This window comes from Gouania willdenowi, chromosome 5, assembly GCF_900634775.1.
Source record: "Gouania willdenowi chromosome 5, fGouWil2.1, whole genome shotgun sequence".
Taxonomy (NCBI): Eukaryota; Metazoa; Chordata; class Actinopteri; order Blenniiformes; family Gobiesocidae; genus Gouania; species Gouania willdenowi.
The window spans coordinates 24472428-24487246 of record NC_041048.1 but is presented as its reverse complement, the minus strand read 5'-3'; the positions used below and the strand labels follow the sequence as shown (position 1 = coordinate 24487246).

At 39.9% G+C, this 14819-nt stretch overlaps 1 protein-coding gene across 1 annotated transcript in view; it reads left to right on the top strand.

Annotated features, from left to right (window-relative positions):
* The first annotated feature begins 5535 nt into the window (after positions 1-5535).
* rhobtb3 (Rho related BTB domain containing 3) overlaps positions 5536-14819 on the top strand; it is a 48205-nt gene continuing 38921 nt past the window's right edge. Inside the window, exons 1-3 of the mRNA XM_028446812.1 lie at positions 5536-5920; positions 6141-6372; positions 8051-8243. Of these exons, the coding sequence (XP_028302613.1) occupies positions 5919-5920; positions 6141-6372; positions 8051-8243 (427 nt within the window). The 5' untranslated portion in view covers positions 5536-5918. The remainder of the gene's footprint in view (positions 5921-6140; positions 6373-8050; positions 8244-14819) is intronic.

Below are 14819 nucleotides of genomic sequence, written 5' to 3'. Positions count from 1 at the left end.
GAGTTTTCGTGCAGTGAGACATCCATATTACAAATGGTTCAGAATATTCCAAAAAAGTAAATACTTAAGTTAAATGGACCTTTGGTAATACCAAAGTCAGTGTATTTGCTCACAGGATAATGGATTACATCACATCAGGCTTCAGTTTTTGAGATTCATGCACGAGTATTATTTGTTGTTCGACTACAGAAACATCCTTCAGCAAGTACAGAAATATACTTTGTTTAGGACTCAAACCTGACCTTAGAACATTTTCCGCTTCTGTCAGTCTGCCCCAGGGCAACTGTGGCTACAATAGTAGCTTACCACCAGTAAGTGTGGAGTGGAAGAATAATGCCTTAATTCAGTAAAGCGCCTTTGAGTGTCTATGATAAAGCGCCATATATTGTGGCCACACCAGCCTGTCATTGCCCAATCTCGTTAGATCTCGGAAGCTACGCAGGCCTGGGCCTGGTTAGTAGTTGGGTGGGAGGCCACTGAGAATTCCAGGTGTCATTGTGTCCTTGGGCGAGACACTATACCCTCATTGCCTAGTATGAATGTAGTGTGTGAGTGTTGGTGGTGGTCAGAGGGACCGATGGTGCACTATGGCAGCCTTGATTCCGTCTGTCTGCCCCAGGGCAGCTGTGGCTACAATAGCTACTATTGTAGCCACGGCTGCCACCACTAAGTGTGGAGTGAAAGAATACTGCCTTAATTCTGTACTCAAAGCACTTTGAGTGTCTATGATAAAGTGCAATATAAAATCTAATGCATTATTATTATAAAATCCAATGCATTATTATTATTTTATGGTGTGTAGGAGAGCCTATAGCACAGATGTTGTTTCAGGACTCTTCTGTCTTGTCTCTTGAGAGCACCCATGTACTGGAGAATGCAGACCTCTAATTTAGAGAATCCCTGCTAAATCATTTTTAGATGACTTCTTGCTTTTTGCTGGGCTTAGTACTTAGTAACATGAACACATGATGTAACGCAATGTAGAATCCCTTGGACTAATTTCAAAAATGAATGTGAGCATTTGTTTGTATCAAAAACCTTTACAAGAATCTTGTAAAATATTTACCTAAACAGACATGAACAGTAAATACAGTGAGGACATAAGTATTTGAACACCCCTCAATTTTGCAAGTTCTCCCACTTAGAAATATGGAGGGGTCTGACATTTACATCGTAGGTGCATTTCTACTGGTAGAGATAGAAATAAAAATAAATAATACAGGAAATCACATTGCATGATTTTTAAATAATGTATTGGTATTTTCTTGCTGCACATAAGTATTTGAACATCTGAGAAAATCAGTAATAATATTTGGCACAGAAGCCTTTGTTATTATAGAGGTCAAATGTTTCGTGTAGCTCTTGACCAGGGTTGCACACACTGCAACAGGGATTTTGGCCCACTCCTCCACACAGATTTTCTCTAGATCTGTCAGGTTTCGGGCCTGTCGCTCAGCAACACAGAGTTTCAGCTCCCTCCCAAAGATTTTCTATTGGATTTAGGTCTGGAGACTGGCTAGGCCACTCCAGAACCTTGATATGCTTCTTACGGAGCCACTCCTGGTTATCCTGACTGTGTGTGTTGGGTCAATGTCATATTGGAAGATGCAGCCACAACCCATCTTCAATGCTCTGACTGAAGGAAGGAGGTTGTTGTTCAAAAATCTTGCAACACATGGCACCATTTATCCTCTCCTTAATACAGTGCAGTCGTCCTGTCCCCTTTGAAGAAAAGCACCCCAAAAGCATTATGTTCCCACCCCCATGCTTCACAATAGGGATGGTGTTCATCCTTTTTCCTCCAAACACGGCGAGTGGAGTTTAGACCAAAAACTTCTATTTTGGTCTCATCTGACCACATGACTTTCTCCCATGCCTCCTCTGCATCATCCAAATGGTCTTTGGCAGACTTCGGACAGGCCTGGACATGTGCTGACTTGAGCAAGAGAACCTTCTGTGCAATGCATGATTTTAACCCATGACTGTGTAGTGTTGTACCGACAGTAACCTTTAAAACTGTGGTCCCAGCTCCTCCTGTGTAGTTCTGGGCTGATTGCTCACCTTTCTTATCATCAGCGATACCCCACAAAGTGAGCTCTTGCATGGAGCCCCAGGCCGAGGGAGACTGGCAGTCATCTTTAGCCTCATGGTAGTAGTGGACAGGTGTTTTTAACAAACTCAGGCGCTACTAATTTAGATTAATAAGTGGAGTAGAGATGGACTTTTTAAAGCCAGAGTAACAGTAACAGGTCTTTGAGAGCCAGAATTCTTGCTGATTAGCAGGTGTTCAAATACTTATGTGCAGCAATAAAATACAAATAAATTATTCAAAAACCATACAATGTGATTTCTTGAATGTTTTTTTTTTAATTTTTATTCTGTCTCTCACAGTGGAAATGCACCTACGATGTACATTTCAGACCCCTCCATAATCTCTAAGTGGGAGAACTTGCAAAATTGCAGGGTGTTCAAATACTTACGTTCCAATGAGTAACTAGACACAAGATTAACTGTCTTTATTTGTAAAAGTGGAAAAAAAAATCTGATTTCAATTATTCTAGATCTATTACCAAAACAACTGGTATTTCTTAACCATTTGATGTTTAGAGTCTCAAAAGGCTGTCACATTTAGAGATTTCCCTCTCACTGCACTGACAGCAAAGGCTAACGTAGCTGTCCAGCTACAAATACCATCATTGGTTCAGCCCATAAAAGCTACAGGCCATAATGTCCCTGAACAAGAGAGATGTCGGCCTCTGTAAAATGCTCACAGCACTGGCTAAAGGCTCAGGCAAAGATGACAAGACAAATCCAATCTAGAAATGCACCACACTCAGTGACTTAGTTGATGGAGGGGGCAGAACACATGTACTATTATTTTTAAAAGTAAAATAAAAGCATGTATATGAATTCAGATTTGGAATCAGCTCTCAGCTGGTGTGATGCAGCAGGTCAAATAGTCAGTTGTTTGTCAAGTAAAAGGGCAGTTTGTGAGTGATAAGCACTTGATGAGGCCAGTGCATCCACCAGGAAATGTATGTAGCGTGCACACAGCATACAAACTGCCTGCTTAGACTTTCATCCACTTCCTATGATACTTCTTAATGACAAAGGCAGCTCTGACTGAACCTGCAGGGCCATCCGTTTTCTCTTAAAGAGCTCTGGAAGCCGTAAAGTTAGTCGAAGGGGAACCTTAATCTACATTTTCCCACATTAAAACATTGCCCACAGCAATATCAAAAACAATATTTTCTCGTGGCTTGTCAGCAAGGAGTTTGCTCTTTCCCATTATGGCTGTCATTATTGTTACTAATGCAGTGCCCGTAGGAAGTATGTATTGCTATTTACGGTATTCAGTTTAATATTGGCAAATGACACACAAACCCAAAATTATCAATATTAGCATTAAATAACAATTATTTCACAAAGCACTGATAACCTTCCGTTCCTGTTCTATGGTTACTGAAAATGACTTTTGACTTGATATAGCATATTGTACAGTATAATTAACACCTGTGTTAATCCTTCCTGATTAATTATGGATGAATGTGTTTCTCCACACCTGTGAAAGTGTGCTGTGGTATCTGCTGCAGATATTCACTTAAAATCTGCTTTAATCGTTGCTTTAGCAAACAACAGTGCGGAAAATGTTGACAGAAAACGATTCAACGGAGTCAATAACGATGAGAATTGGAATGAGGCACATTCATGAAACTAGAAAACATCTCCTTATCTTTTAGGCTTTTTTTTGTCAGTCTGTGCAGCGTTTGTTTCATATTCCTCCTGAACGCAGCTTATTTCTGGTGACAGAGATAAGGTTACGTGAATCCCCTTTCAACGAGTTTTGTATGTTCGACTGTCTGCGGTTGCAGGATCGGTGTTATGTTATAGGTGGGGACCATTTTAACTAGAGACCAATAAGTCCCACATGGGGCTCATCAAATTGTCCAATCAAACCCGCAAATTAATAAACAGTTTTGTAATTTTCTTTTTTTTTTACAGCTTTGCAATAAATGTATTATTATTTAACAAATAATCAGATAAATTGTCATCAAATGTGTCCAAACTATTATTGTATTTATTTATTTAACTATTATCCATTGAAATAAAAAGTTTTTGGCTAAATAATAATAAAGGGAAAGCAGTTTGGCAGTGATAGGTATAAACCACAACATAAGTGAAAAACTAACATATGGACATGATTCATGACTCTGCCCACACCAAGGCAGGATGGGTAAATTTTTAGTTTTAACAAAGCACTAAAAAAGTGAAACCCAATTGAGGGTGTGTTTTGGGGTTGATTTGTAGTTGTAGTGTGTAGTTGTGTACAAAACACCTTTTTTTGGGGGGGGGGGGTGAGTGGCAGTTCTTCCAAGAAACAACTCAGAAGAGAGATGATGAATGAAGACGTTCCCGGCGCAAAAAGAAAAGAACTTGTGTAAATACCTTGGAAAATGTGACAGAGAGTTGACTTTCCTAAAGAGCAGCAGGATGGGTCATAGTTACACGTTCTGGTAGATTAGTAACTGAGATTTTAGCGTCTCCCACGGGGGAAAAAACAACGTAAGTCAGAATGAAAAATCAGCCAATCACAAGCACCACAAATATACACTGCTTTAAAAAGTCTTGAAGAATGTAAAGTCTGCAACAAGTGTGTCTAATAAGTCATTAGTGAATACCAGAGAACCACATGAGTGAGCATGAGAAATGAAAAGAAAACATGTAATTAAATAAAATGTAAATGTCTAACTTAAAGACAAGCAACGTGTAATTAAGAGTAAATATACAACGTGTTGACTTGTATATGAACTGTAAGTATATTAAATAAACAAATGTCTTTCATATACCCATTTATGTTTTAGTTTAGGCAGCGGCTGTATTATAATGTAGGAATTAGGGCTGGGTAATACTGTATATCGAGATTCAAGATGTATCAAGTTTTCTATTTTGGCGATATAGAAAATTACAATATCACCAATATCAATACATTTGTATGGTTTATTTTGTATTAAATTACTTATTTTAGGAGTCGCTGCTTCTCAGAACAGCATGAGGAGCACAGTTAGATGGATTACTGAGTGCATCCTAACCCAGACCTTCCCCATAACAAGTTACACTACAGAACTCACTCACACATGCTGTCCTTCACTGGTGAAAAAGGCCAAAAGTGGCACATATTGTGCAGCTGTTTGTTAATATATGAGCCTGTGTGGAATTTTGTATCAGCAAATTTAACCCACAATTATCTTTCTGGTCAGATTTCATTTAAAATAAAATTATCTAGATTTATGTCGTATATCACCATTTTGAGAAAATATATTGAGATATGAGTTTTGGTCCATATTGCTCAGTCCTAATAGGAATGTTCACAGTATTTCAATGTTAATAAATGTAGGCCTACCAGATTCTGATCACATCATTGTTTTATATTGTAGTATTTGGTGTCAGAACCAGCTGAACAGGTGTGCTGGGACCTGTGATGAGCTAATGAGACATTCACTGTTATGACGTTGCTGAGTCAGTCTGTCTCTGCTTGTTCTTTACGTCTCACCCACTGACGTCATGCTTATGGTCTGTCTCTCTCTCTCTGTCGTCAGTAATTGCGTCTCCTCGCCGTGTGACAACTTGTCTGTCTGTGAGCTCCTCCGCTGTTTACACTCGGCTAGCTGGACTCTCACCTCTACGGTCGGTTCCTGGTCGGTACCGAGGTCCGGCTTTTATGAATGAATAGGAGTGGATGAAGAACCGTGGAGAAATGACAGCGACTACCCGGCCACCGTGCTGTCCGGCTCCGGGGGGAGGCAGCCTCCGATGAGAGGGGTTACCGGCTCATTGCGGATAAGCCAGGCTGACTGCAGAGTGGCACGGGCACGTAGAGTGGAGTGACGGCTCCACGGCTCAAATCGACGGTGACCACCATGTAAGTTGCAAGTCCTCTAGAGATGCTGCTGCTGCAGGATATAATACAAGTGTTGTTTAATATTCTGTGTGCGTAAATCTCCTTGGAGCAGCGGGGATGTTTTTCCAGATGTGTGATTATATGATCCAGTGCGCTCTCCACAGCTTCTTCGGTGGCATGGCGGTGTTGCGGGTGTCTTCTCGGTGCCTTCGTGTACTGTTAGTTCCTGTGGTCGTTGCAGGTCCATCCACATTGTGGCCCTGGGCTGTGAGTGTCCCGGAGGGGTCGGGCCCGGGGAAGAGATCCTGGGCCAGGGCCAGCTGCAGGGAGGCTTGCTGTGGAGCTACTTGGGTCATGGAGCGCTGGTGGGACCATGTGAACTGGAAAGCAGCCTGCACAACCCGGCCTTTATGGAATACACCTCACGGGTGTTTGGGGATGTCACGGTGGTGGTCAGGGACTGTCCCAGCTGGGTAAGAGGTAGATAGATAGATAGTGTGTGTGTGTGTGTGTGTGTGTGTGCGTGTGTGTGTGTGTGTGTGTGTGTGTGTGTGTGTGTGCGTGTGTGTGTAACATGGTGTGTGTATGTGTGTGTGTGTGTGTGTGTGTGTGTGTGCGTGTGTGTGTGTGTGTAACATGGTGCGTGTGTGTGTAATATGGTGCGTGTGTGTAACATGGTGTGTGTGTGTGTGTGTAACATGGTGCGTGTGTGTGTAACATGGTGTGTGTGTGTGTGTGTGTAATATGGTGCGTGTGTGCGTGTGTAACATGGTGTGTGTGTGTGCGTGTGTGTGTAACATGGTGTGTGTGTGTGTGGGGGTAACATGGTGTGTGTGTGTGTGTGTGTGTGTAATATGGTGCGTGTGCGTGTGCGTGTGTGTAACATGGTGTGTGTGTGTGTGTGTGTCTGTAACATGTAGTGTGTGTGTGTGTCTGTGTGTAACATGTAGTGTGTGTGTGTGTGTGTGTAACATGGTGTGTGTGTGTGTGTGTGTAACATGGTGTGTGTGCAACATGTAGTGTGTGTGTGTCTGTAACATGTAGTGTGTGTGTGTGTGTGTGTGTCTGTGTGTAACATGTAGTGTGTGTGTGTGTGGTGTGTGTGTCTGTGTGTAACATGTAGTGTGTGTGATTGTGTAACATGGTGTGTGTGTGTCTGTGTGTAACATGTAGTGTGTGTGTGTGTAACATGTAGTGTGTGTGTGTAACATGTAGTGTGTGTGGTGTGTGTGTAGCATGTAGTGTGTGTGTAACATGTAGTGTGTGTGGTGTGTGTGTAGCATGTAGTGTGTGTGTAACATGTAGTGTGTGTGTGTGTGGTGTGTGTGTGTGTTTCCTGCTGATAAACATCATTAAGACCAGGATGTCAAAACAGGTTTTCCAGAAGGTCCAACAAATGTATACCCTGTTAAACATGTTATTTGACTTTGAAATGTTATGTGTAACAATTAAACAAAAGAAATTATCCTCTGATTTGAAAAGAATTCCGTGTTGTAATTAATGTTTTAGTGAAATGTAATACTTTTGTTTTTGCTCATCTTTATTAAAAAATACAGGCGTGTTTATATAGTTTCCCCATTATTTATTGGTTATTTAGTTTGACGTTATTTCTCCCTGAGCCTATTTGTTCATGATTGTATTGTATTTTTTGATAATCAGTATCGTGTTTCTAGTTGTCAGCAATGTTTTCATGTGTCTCTTGCCATCTGCACATGTGCCTCTAGAGTACTCGTACCATGGTTCATTTGAAATCCAGCAGTGACTGCAGGCGTTTCTAATTTTAGAAAAAAAAACCACCACATGATATGATTTCAGTATTTTTGGTGCACACCATATTTTCCCTATTATGAAGCAAAGCCTAATGTGATGTTGCCCAGAAAGAACCATCAGTTGGTCTGTGTGCTTCCCATAGAACTCACTGCACTCTCAAGTGTTTACCCCTCTGCCTAACGAGTGGAATCAGGCCGTTTTTATGCAGCTGGGTTCCTTTGGGCAAAGTTCTAATAGCTAGTTCCACTTATAATTTGTATTCTTAGGAAGGGATTGAGTTATCTGAGGTAACAATTGTGGCAGGGTGAGGATGTAAACAACTCTGTACTTTGTGTGTCTGTCCTCTGCTGATTTGTTCAAATCCTCTGATTTTATTTCCAGGAACTGTTGGACAGTGACTGGTCCAGTGTGCGAAAGGTTCTGGAGCAAGCAGACATCCTGGTCATAAAATATTCAGTCACAGACAAGCTGGCCTTCCAGCAGATCCGGAATGGCTATGCTCTAAGACTCCGCCCACTCCTCAGGCACTGGGGTGTGCCTGTCATCCTTGTTGCTGTTGGAGCGCGCCTGAATGGTGAGAATGCCTTAGGCTGAAATTGTTGTTTTATTTATGTGTTTGTTTATATGATGTGGACATGACAAATACATGGATTATTACCCAGATGCATTGTTTTAAGTGTGTTTGCACCCAACGTCACTTTTGACAGTAACTAGTACTTAACGCAATATGTTTTTAAAGAAATAACGCCGTTACCGTTACAATATGGTGCGTTTGTCCGATACTTTGCTAGCTGCAGTGTACTTCCTGTTAAAGTGGCGCTACATATTTTTGCGGGATGCCAAACACGGTAAAACAGTAGAAGAAGAAGCATTGTCATCATGTTTCTGTTTACATCACGTGCGCCAATCATGGCGAGTCAATGCGAGAGCAGGACGAGCTTCTCAGAGTGAAAATACGTGCATTATTTTTGTCTCCAAAAGATGCATCAGTGAAGCTAAGCTAACGCTGCGGCTGGATTTTAACGGACTGTGACTGTTATCCAGGAACAGGTCAGCCAAATTATTGCACGGTATGTTGTTGTAAATATGCAGCCTGTCGCTGCTGCTGAGTCACTGCTAACAGCAGCTCTTTAGCCTGATATGTTTAGCATTGTGCAGCTGAGAAAAATGCTGTGAATTAGTTTTTCCACATTTATTTTTATAAGCATTTTCAACAGCAGAATGTGCACCTGGAATACGCACAGCTTAATTTACATTACTGTGCTAAGGCTGAAAAATTGCTGTTTTAATTTTGGAGCAGCTGTTTTCTGCTTTACATGCACATCATTTATGGTTGTTTTATAGCAGTTGATCAACAGTGGATTATTTTATTATTACAGCACTAATATGAAGTTGTATGGACACAAATGACCCAAAATAAATTATACATTCTTTAATTCTAAGTAACTCAAAAGTTACTTTTTCCAGTAACGCATTACTTTTTGTTGTAAGTAATCAAAATGGTAACTGAGTTACTTTGTGAATGAAGTAACTAGTAACGGTTACTTTTTTCAGTAACTAGCACATCACTGGTTAGCACATGTGCTAATTTGCAACACCTGTTCACAGGAGGCTTTTAAAGTGTTAAATGTAATTGAAATAATAAGAAAGTAAAGATTCACTTTACAAAACATTACATCAGTTCAGGTCTGAGTGCTAGTGTATATATATATATACAGTATATATATTGTATCATATGTCACCTCTCATCTAATGGTCTTCCTCTAACTCTGAGGAAGCCTCTTCAAACTGAAGAAATATCTTTGACAACCTTGGAAGAGGAAGGTACGGAAGCCCTAAAGGGCCATGCTTTTCATACATTTTTTCCCGTGATAACGACTTAATTTTCTCGAGATAACGAGACTTTGTTTTCCCGTGATAACGGGATAATTATCTCGAGATAACGAAACAATAGTGTAGTATGATAAATCATTGCAGGAAACAAAATTTCTTTCCATTTCCAAACAGTATGTCCCCACACGTGCATTCACACCTGACAGTTTTTATATCTAATTTATCTCTCTCTCGCTCTTCTATACGGTGACATATCCTGTTTTATTTTTTATTATTTTTAAAATAATAAACAAAAAACAGGATATTCACCTTTCATTCTCTCTCCCCTCAGTGTGCACTGCACACCGATCTGGCCGATCAGATAGGGCAGAGACCCTGGAGACACACACACACACACACACACACACACACACACACACACACACACACACACACACACACACACACACACACACACACACTCTCTCCTGTGTCCACCAACCCCCTGAAATAGACAGAAATGTCCAATATTAAAAAGAAAGTATAATGGAGTGCCTCACACTGCTGTCCACTCTTTAATCAGACCCTCCCTTCACCACATGGCTGCATTGCTGTATAAACCCAACTATCTCCAGCACACGTGCACACACGTGCTGCGCCAGGTCCACTACCAACCACATCGTGAAGTTCGCGAAAGACACAACAGTAGTGGGCCTCATCCGTAACAACAACGACATGGACTACAGCGAGGAAGTGAAACATCTGGTTGACTGGTGCAGTACCAACAACCTGCTTCTGAAAGTCGACAAAACCAAGGAGAACATCGTCGACTTCGGGAGGCGCCAGCCCAACCACATACCACTCCTCATCACACAGCAGTGGACAGAGTAAGCAGCTCAAAGTTCCTGGGGGTGCAGATACAGTAACAGACACTCTGACCTGGTCCCTTCAGGAGTTCTTATAAAAAGATCTCAGCAGCACATGCACTTTTTGTGTCGGATGAAGAGAGCACAACTCCCTCCGCCTATTCTCACCACCTTCTACAAAGGCACTATAAAGAGCCTACTGACCAACTGCATCTCTGTCTGGTCCGGTGCCTGCAGTGCCTCCGACTGGTAGTCCCTGCAGAGAGTGGTGAGGACGGCGGAAAAAATCATCAGGACTTCACTTCCTCCCATCCAGGAGATCGCAAAAAAAACGCTGTCTGACCAGGGCTCAGAAAATCAGCAGAGACACTTCCCACCCTCACCATGGACTGTTTTCACTGCTGAACTCTGGAAAGAGGTTCCGCAGCCTCCGAAGCAAAACCTCCAGGTTCTGTTACAGCTTCTTTCCTCAGGCCATAAGACTTCTGAACAAAAACAAATCCCTTCATTTACCCTCAAACCCCCACAACCGGATAACCTCACTGGACTGTAGAAAAGACAATATAACCTCACTGGACTGAAAAAATAGACAATATGACAAACATTAAAAAAAAAAAAAAAACCTGCAATATACTTATCTGTGTTATTAAAAGCCATTTATTAAGGATACTTAAATGCAGAGTCTTACAAAAAGGCACAATCTTGAAATACGGTTTTAACAAACACAAAAAAAATACAATTAAAATAATAATATCAATTGTTTTCACTTAAGTTAAATCCTTGTGAATCTTAAAACAAGTCATTGCTGGTCACATTTAAAAGTAAAATAAATTAACATAAATAAAAAAAGTTCAAACATGGCCAAAGGGTAAAACCTACAACATGAAAAATGTGAACGCTATTAGTTATTTTCATAATAGATATTTCATTTTAGTTAGTGTACTGTGTTTACATTAATTATTGGTTACTTTTCCTTTTGCTTGCTGCTATATCAATGGTAATGCGATGGTGTAGAGCAGTGGTTCCCAAATGGTGTACCGCGGCACACTGGTGTGCCATGAGGCGAGTACAGGTGTGCCCTGGGATTTTGGGACAACAACCATATATTTTTATTTAGTGCCCTATAAAATCCACGTTAACAGAATTGGACTGCATCGCAGAATCGACCAGTGAAAACGGAATCCACTGTTGAACGCGGAAGTGAACAGAATCGGCATCAAACAGAGTGTTAATAACATCTCATCTGTGCTACACAACATCTGGTGGCTCAGGTGGTAGTGGGTCGTCTTCTGATCGAGAGGTTTGGGGTTCGATCCCAGTACCTGACTATGTGTTGAAGTGTCCTTGGGCAAGACACTGAACCCTAAGTTGCTCCAAGTGGTCGACTAGCGCCTTGCATGGCAGTCCTGTCCCACTGGTGTGTGAATGTGAGAGTGATTGGGTGAATGAGCTGATATGTAAAGCACTTTGAGACTGCTTCAGTGTGGTGATAAAGCGCTATATAAATCAAGTTTATTTACCATCTGTGGATAAAGATGTTTGTTGCTATAGACGAGACCATCCATTTGTTGTTGTTTAATTATTGCAAATGATGTCATCAGGATCATTTAAATTAGGTGAATTTAAATTAAGTTGATCAAAACTTAATCAATAAACCTGATCAGATTCAGTAAATCATTGATCCCTGAGTGGAATTTGCAAATGGGCGACATTAATTCAGTTCTCATTCATATTTATATGACATATAAATAATTAAAAAGGAGCAGTCAGAATTATCCATGATACTACAACTTATAGCTACCTTTTAATTGTATCTCACTGTATTTATTTTGTTTAATTATCATTTTTCTTTTATTTATTATTAATTATTTTGTTTTCTCACAGGAGTTAAAAACGAATATTATAAAAATATAATTTTTTCCAAAAAAAAAAAATTATCGTGGAAAACACGGAAAAGCGCACAATTATTTGCTCTATGTTGCTACAATCTTTAAAAATTGGCTTGGGGAAAATTACGACAAATAGAAACAGTAAATAAATAAAACAATTCCCAAGTTAACGTGTAAACAGGTTCTTTACAAACACAAATTAAATTGAGTACATCAACACTTGAAACTGCTTCAGCAATAGCATTTACACATTAAAAAAGCTACAATAGCTGCTGACTCAAAGAGCTCATGGTTTGTGCATATGGGTCACTCCATTAGTGTTATTGTATATAATTCATTTATTTCCTCATTTATAATAAAATTATTTTCTAAAAAAAATAAAAAGCACACGAAAAAGCAAAAATAACTACAATAGTGTTTTTATTGCTGCTGAATCTACTTTATTTTATATCTGATATTGAGTTACATAAAGTTATGGTTGATAAATATCTCTCTGATTTCCTATAATTAAACTAGATCAGATTTGATGATTTAATCATTAATTTACTGCGAACATTACTAATGGGATATTCTGGTGTAACTGAGACTGGTTCACTTTGTTGGGTGGGTGTTTGGTCTTGGCGTGATGTATCGCTGCTCGTCACAGCTTCAGGTAGACTGTGTTGAGCAGAGCTGTGTGTGTGTGAGCAGCGTGGACAGCGCTGAGCTCCCAGTAACAGGGACATATTCTTACCAGTGGGTATGTTTTTGATGATATATCTCCTGCTAATCACGTCCGTAACATGCATAGAGCTCTGAGCACAGATATATAGAAGGTGGGAAATAATGTACAATATTTACAACGTTCACAAATTACTTACTGCTCTACTGTAACACAGTCATGCAGGCTGTATCTATGTTACTTCCTTTAGATTTGAAATAAGCTGTTTTTATGACTGAGAAAAGTGCAGAGTTCAGAGTTTGTTTCTGTTTTTTTGGGGAGCGGGGGGCATTTTTAACTGACCATTCCAGTTTTCGGGGGCCTCGTCGTTTTCAGTTCAGTATGTTGAAGCACAGTAGTTAACTTCATACATAAGGCGCACCTGATTATAAGGCGCACTGTCGATTTTTGAGAAATTTAAAGGATTTTAAGTGCGCCTTATAGTCCAAAAAATACGGTAATCTAAAGCAGTGGATCATAACCGTCTTGAAGTGAACTCTGTAAGCGTCATCAGTGCATTCATCGATCCCGTCATAATTGGAAAAATAAAATATGATTTCTTCAAAACTTAGGTACATATTTTGTCTGGACACACACATGTAAACCTGGGCTTAGTTTTTGCATTGTTCAAAACACTTTTAATTTTAATTTTTCTAAATTAGTATTTAAAATTAAAATCTAATATTGTTATTGTAATTTATATTTTAATAAAATCATTTATCATGGAAATTGATTTGTTTAACTTGTAACACATATTTTGTCTCGACTCCTGCCAAGGGCCTGAGTGGGACCTACTTTCAGCCCTGGAGCTTCATGAAGCCCGGTTAAGAACCACTGATCTAAGGGCTTTTCTACCATTTGTGTGACTGAGAATCCTGACTTCTTTATGTATTAGTCCTTACAACGCTTAGGGTTCATTTATTACCTCACTAATTCAGGTTTAACGACAGTCTAATACATGTGAGTGAGTTAAGTCTGACTTTTGTCCCATTGGGTGTTTTTCTCAGACAGATTTTTGGATGCTCATGATTACATCTCTGCTTCTCAGCTCATATAATTCCTTAAAAACACTCTTAACCAAACCTCAGGTTATCAGTTGTTTTCCAACAGATATTTTCTTCTGAGTAATATGTTAGGGCTAAGAAGTGCATATCAGCAGTGAGTGGTCGTCATTTAAATAGGACTGGGTGTTGTATTACTGGAGATTATTTACACTATTAAAATGACAACATGTGTACATCGTTACCTCAGGGACATGCTTGTGCTTGCACAGAGACACTGACCTCTGATAAGTCAGTATTCTTTAAAAAGCCCATTAAATGATCTTGGATGTATTTTTAGCTGTTCTGCTTGAGCTACTTTAAGATCCTGTCAGAGCACTGCTGCGGGATTATCACAGTCTGTGCTGGGAAGAAAAACAGCAGATGATGGAGTGTGTATCTGTACACAAGAGCTTTTGTTTGTTTGTTTGGTCTTTCTCTTTTGGTTGCTGTGCATGATTTGATACTATCCCCTTGTGATTTTAGAGAATGATGATAGGGCTCTTAGCCCTTCCCCATGCTTGAACCTCTGGCACAGTGTTAGCTAAGATTGCTACCATATGTGCGTCAGTGCAGCCATTAAAGGGCATATGACACCAAAATTGAAGTTGATGGTAAATGCAAGAACACAACCTAAATAGGATGTCCACAAAATATTTAACAATGTTGCTTTTCACACATTTTTTTCCTGTTTTGCTTTTTGGAGCATGACCATATATGGGTTGTGACGTGGCAGAGAGGACCAGTGAAGGCTCCTTTCATATATATATACATATATATATATATATATATATATATATATATATATATATTTTTTTTTTTTAACTTGTCTGCACATGCTGT